This window comes from Egretta garzetta, unplaced genomic scaffold, assembly GCF_000687185.1.
Source record: "Egretta garzetta isolate BGI_Z169 unplaced genomic scaffold, ASM68718v1 scaffold313, whole genome shotgun sequence".
Lineage (NCBI taxonomy): Eukaryota > Metazoa > Chordata > Aves > Pelecaniformes > Ardeidae > Egretta > Egretta garzetta.
The window spans coordinates 2260140-2266139 of record NW_009259063.1 but is presented as its reverse complement, the minus strand read 5'-3'; the positions used below and the strand labels follow the sequence as shown (position 1 = coordinate 2266139).

At 44.0% G+C, this 6000-nt stretch overlaps 1 protein-coding gene across 1 annotated transcript in view; it reads left to right on the top strand.

Moving 5' to 3' along the window:
* The first annotated feature begins 4384 nt into the window (after positions 1 to 4384).
* The window catches only part of GADL1 (glutamate decarboxylase like 1), a 73862-nt gene continuing 72246 nt past the window's right edge, over positions 4385 to 6000 (top strand). Inside the window, exons 1-2 of the mRNA XM_009635150.2 lie at positions 4385 to 4558; positions 5314 to 5440. Coding sequence (XP_009633445.1) covers positions 4406 to 4558; positions 5314 to 5440 — 280 coding nt within the window. The 5' untranslated portion in view covers positions 4385 to 4405. The remainder of the gene's footprint in view (positions 4559 to 5313; positions 5441 to 6000) is intronic.

The window sequence follows — 6000 nt, the reverse complement described above, 5'->3', positions numbered from 1 at the left end:
CCTGGGCCTGGGGGACGGGAGGGTGCGGCTCCACCAGTCTATCTCCATCTTGCATTCTCTAATGCTCCTTAACCTTTCCACCTCCTCTTTCAGCTCTGCCACCAGGCAGAGCAGATCATCCACCTGCTCACACCTGAGACAGCCACTGTCCTTGCCATTCTCCGATATGAGTGACACTCTCAGGCACTCCCTACAGCTGGAGACCTGGGCAGCCTCATGTTTCTGTTTAGGTGGGGACTCCGTCTGGGTCGCCATGTTCTTTCTGGCAACGGCTTTCGGGCGAGTGGAAACCATTGCTTGCTCCTCTCCTGGGATGTCGATGGCCACTAATGGAGTGACCCACAGAGCCAGGAGGGGGGAACGCGCCCTGCCTGTGCAAACTGCCTGCGCAAGGTGCCGCGCCATGTCCTGCTGGCTGCGCTCCCTGGGGGCTGCTCACGTCCGTGAGGGGACCAGGCCCCCGTCACGCCTGACCCCGCCCCTGCTGAGCCAGAGCTGCTGCTCCTCAGGAGGAGCCCGCTCCTCAGGCCCGCTCTTTCCCGCCCTGGGAGGGGGGGGGTTGGGGTCCCCTCTTTCTCCCTGTGCTTTTTCGCCTTTTGCTGCCGCGGTTTTGCCACTTCAGAAAGGGTCCCTCGGCGCGATCCTCTGTTCCAGAACCCTTCACCTCAGTGGCTTCCAGCCCTTCTTGTAAATGGGCATTGCTTTTGCCAGCCTCCAGTCAAGTGGAACTTCCCCAGTCACCCAGGACTGGTGAAAGGTGATGGAAAGGGGCTTGGTGAGCACCTCCGCCAGCTCCCTCAGCACCCTTGGGTGGACCCCATCCGGCCCTGTGGACTTGTGTATGTCTAATTGGCTCAGCAGGTCTCTAACCATTTCCTCTTGGATCATGGGAGCTTTGTTCTGCTCCCCGTCCCTGTCTTCTGGCTCAGGGGGCTGGGTACCTGGAGAGCAGCTGACCTTACTATTAAAGTCTGAGGTAAAGGTGACATTAAGTACCTCAGCCTTATCCTCATCCTTTGTCACTATGGTTTTCCCTGCATCCAGTGAAGGACGGATAGTCTCTTTGGCTCTCCTTTTGTGGTTAATACATTTATAGAAACATTTTTGTATCTTTCACAGAATTGGCTAATTTAAGTTCTAGTGGGGCTTTAGCCCTTCTAATTTTCTCTCTGCATGACCTTGCAACATCCTTGTAGTCCTGAAATGCTATGGAATGTACAGAAACTGCAGCTTTGAAAAAGTCTTAGAGGTTTCTCTCTGAAAACACAAGCTAGTTGGTCTACATCTGTACAATGTTATGGAAATCCAGACTTTTATCATCTACTTAGTTTTCCTCTTCAAGGTTTTTACTGCAACCAAGAGGAAACACATTTAGTTTTCAATAAAGAAGAGTTTGGAATTCTCATAAGAACTCCAGAAGTCAGCCAGTTATAAGTAGAAGATTAAGTATCACAGGATTTGCAGTAAAATCATGAGAGATGGGAATATATATCCAACAGTGGTTTGCAAAACCTGAAGACCTTTACTTCAGAAAATGTGTATGTTTGGGGCTTGATTTAGCTGCTGATTGTGAAATAGTTGTTCCTCTTTATTTCCAGTAATAGTCTTACAGTATGCTCCAAGGCAGAATTTAGATTGAAAGTTCAGACTGAAACAGTAAGTGAAAACAAAAAATTATTGAGAAAGTGGTAAATAACTGTAAGGTGTATTATTTCATGAAATATAATGTGAGCTAAGTCCTGAACTCTTTGCTGGAGCCCTACGCAGGTAAATTGCTGTTGAAATGAAGGCTCTTTTCCCTCCCTTCCTTCTGACCCTCTGCTTTGCCTTTCTCTTCCATAGCCTGTGCCTGAGGCCCAACACAGATGCTGGGACTAGGGGTAGACTATCACCTACTTTCCAGAGGATGTCTTCTTCCTCAGGCTCCACAACATGTCCTATGGAGACTGTAAAACTGCGTGTAGAGGTGAACAGACCTGCTTCAAATAGGGAGCTATTGTTAGACTTGTCACCCGGCCCCCTAAAGACCTGGTAGAAAAAGTAATGTAAAGTTCTGATTTTGCTTTTCACAGAATCCCTGGAAGAGATCATTGTAAAGTCATGGAAGTACTAGTATCACATTTCTGTGCAAAAGTGTCAGAAATAGGGCTGACAGAGATGCCAGCAGAAAGCTTTTGTACCTGAGAGGTGGAGCAGAGGAGAAAAAAACCCCAAACATTAGTGAGTTCTCTTGCTCCACCATCTGTTCTTCTTGTAACCAAAGGAAGTATCAACTTCGGTGCTCTGTGATAGATATTAATCTCCATATAGTTGTTTTTTTTTAGATCCGGTCCTCTTTTCCATAGAAACTATACACCTTTGACATATATGGAGATGGTAGAATCTCCAGGTGATGTTGAGGCTGAGATTCTTTTTTGTGTTTATGTTAAACTCTGGTTAATACTTAAGGCAGATATTTATGCATCAAATAACTAACTCTCAATCCAAAACCAGTCCCTACTCTGTCTGCCCAAAGACCTGATGCCTTCCAATTCCTTGTTAATACGTGGTGTTTTAAGTCTTGTAAAGTTCACCTACTACCTTGTGTTTTCAGAGAGAAACCTCTAAGACCTTTTCAAAGCTGCAGTTTCTGTACAGTGCTTCTGCTGTGGTGAGCTGGGAAGCATGATGAGAATTGACATTTCTGATGTCTGTGACTTTCCCCTCTTTGCCTGTTGAAGATGTAATACTGTTTACCTGCTTGTTCTGTATCTGTCCCCCAAGAACGCTTATGCCTCTTCTATAACAATGTGCTGAAGGCTACTCTGTTCAGGAAAAATTAGTATATTGCCCCTTTGGATTAAAAATAGAAGTAATTTCCGAAATGCAGAGGGTGAGGGTCTCAGCTTTGTTATCAGCATTATGGGAAGCCTGAGGTTCCATCTCATGTCAGGATTTTATCTGTTTTGTCATATCTCTCCTGGTAAGTGAAGGTGAACTGAATAGCTTCTGTGAGTCATTGGTAAATAAAAGCTCATGGTATTGACAGGGTTTCTTTCAATCAATGGACCTCGAAGTCCTACACCTTTCTAGGCAGCATTGTTGTTCTTCTCTATCCTCCTGCACATGAGGAACTGTAATTGATAAGCATGATGAATGTGTCAGACTGCAGTGCCTGGCAGGCTTCTGGAAACTCAGTTGTTTGTTTAGACCTGTGAAAAAGCTGTGCTTTGTAACAGGAGCAAAAACTAAAGTAGAAGATAAAGTTGGTTTGGTCATAGAACTTTCTCCTTCATGCATCTTTACCCTTCCACCATCTTCACTGTAGGTGAAGATGGCCCTTCAAGGCAATGCAGCCTGACTTCATAGATCTTAGCTATTCTAAGGTGAGATCAGTGGACAGGTGCTGTTTGTAACCCAGATAATTTGGATATGGTGGTTACCGCTTCTCCTTTCAGTGCTATACTGTTTCAAATGTCTGTTCCCTGATATCTCTAAATGTCTCACTTTCATCTTTATCCTCACGTTGATTAAAACTGGAATCCTGATCTTGCCGTATGAAATCTATACACGAAACAGATACGTTGTTGCTGCTATTGGCCGGTGTCTTGTAAACATCTTGGATGTGCTTTCAGAAGTAATGTAAAGGAGAGAGTAGCAATGTGTTTAGGGAACACCTCAGGAGAGTTCATCCTGTGGATAAAGGTGAGGGAGAGGAAAGAGATGGTCGTTGGAGAAGTGAATAAACAAGGTAATCTGCACAGCAAATTGCCCTTATCCTATTAAATGAGGGCACTTAATAGGATAAGAGCAGAAAGGAGAGAAGTGCAGGTATGTGTTATTGACAGCGATCTCAAAAGGTTTCATATTCATGGAGTGTGGGTCAGTGAAACACTTTGCAAAGGACCCAGAAGACTCAGAGCAATAGGACTGGCTGGTGGGAAGGCGCAGCATAAAGATATGGGAAATGGAGCTGAAAATTATTTCATGAAAAAGGGGGAGCAGGAGGGATGACATGTGGAGGGAAACATTTTCAGCTAAGAAAAATGCCTATTATCTTGCACTTTATTTCTGTTTATCCAGCTGTATCATGCTCTAGGCCAGAACCGTGTTTTCCTCTGTGTCTGGAAGGTGCCTTGCATGTTTTTGTATGCTACAGAAAGAAGTAGATACCATACAGTAGGCTATTATTACCTACATAATAGCAATCTTGGTTTGAAGTAACGTGTCGGGGTTTTTTGTCTGTAAAGATTCTTCCATCAAAATCTAGGATTTTTGTACATGTGAAAAGTCCACGTGAAGTTTTTCCTTAAGTTGACTAAATTTTCAGCAGTGAAAGAATATCTTTTTAGTTTATGATTGAGTTGTCTGGGCCTTGCTCTAATGGTGAGTTATTTATCTTACAGTTGATATTTGCAAACAGGAGATGCTCCAGAAGAAGAAGAATGCTGTTTTGGTGGATGGGGTCATACTAAATGGTCCAATAATGGACTCAAAAGCAGGAGAGAAGTTTGTGGAAGAGGCCTGTAAGATTATAATGGAAGAAGTCATCCAGAAAGCTGATGATGTAACAGGAAAGGTAAAGCCATAGAGTGTCATTGAGAATTTGTAACAGAGATAATGAACAATAAATCAATTTTTTTCTAAGCTGTATTTTATTGCACTTTAAGTAGCCTCAAAATTGCTTCTAATCTGTGCCTGGCTCTGAAATAAAAAGGCAGCCTTACAAATTAAGAAAGATCATATTATAAAACCTTTCAATAACATAATTATCATACATATTTGCCAGAAAATAATGATTTTTTTCATCTCTGAGTACAATGGTCACTTTCTGGAGTTACTTGTTTACTCCTCGGGGGCACTGGGATCGAAGAAGGAGGAACAGTGGATGTGGTAGCACTGTGAAAGAGCAACATTATGAGATTGCTATGGGTTTTGCAGAACCCCTGCTTAAGAGGCTGTAGGGGAAGGGGAGCTGCAAATGAATTGTGCTTGCCTTTGGGCATGCACTGCTTGCTCCTGCCCCTTGGCAAAACAGCATCGGAAAACGCTGTGATTGCAAATCCTTAGCTAAGGACAGAATTTGACCTGCTTTTCTGCCTTCCAGCATTCCCCACTCTAATTTTTGTGGTCAAGAAATGCCCGAGACACAATAAAACCAAAATCCCATGAGACCAGTTCACCAGAGACTTTCTGGTAGTGTGCTGCCCTGCCATGGGCAGTTTTGTAAAACTGGTGATGAATGTGGTGCCTACCTTGTACCTTTATAAACTCTTCCTTTTGGTTAACCTGTTTCCTGCTGGTGTCTACCCCCGCCCCCACCCCCATCACTAGGTTTGCGAATGGCGAGCCCCCGAAACACTGAAGCAGATTCTTGACCTGGAAATGCGGGACACTGGAGAATCTCATCAGAAGCTCTTGCAGCTCTGCCGGGATGTTATACAATACAGCGTCAAAACCAGTAGGAATGTGATTTCTGCTGAAGTTCTTTTGTATGCTAACTTAGGAACACAGGATAATGTTTACAGAGTTCTGTCACCTTTCAGGAAACCAGGGGCATGAATGTTTGTTTTCTGCCTGCCTATACAAGTATGCAAACATTTGGCCGTGTTTCCCTTGTTTGACTGAATGTTGGTTGTCACCATAGGTTTGACTGAAATGTGTAATCATGGCAAACTAATCGAAAACTAATTCCTGTAATGCCGTTGGCATTAATGGTAGATTCTGTCATTTGGAAGTCTTGTGAAAGTCACCTAGACAGGTATGATATAACAGTCTAGCAAAACAGGCAGGAGAAGGACTTTGGTGTGTGATTTCCTGCTGTCTGGGTGGCGAGGAGTGGAGTCGCCATCATCGCCCTCATACTTTCTTAGTGATGATTACCCTACATTTTCTATTCTTTTTGAGCAATAGTCTTACAGGGTGTTAATTTGCTGACAGTGATTCCGGTTCTAGACACTGTGAGAAGAGAGCCTGCGGTGTTTCAGAGACAGCACGCCGCATCTCTGCAGGATTAGTTCT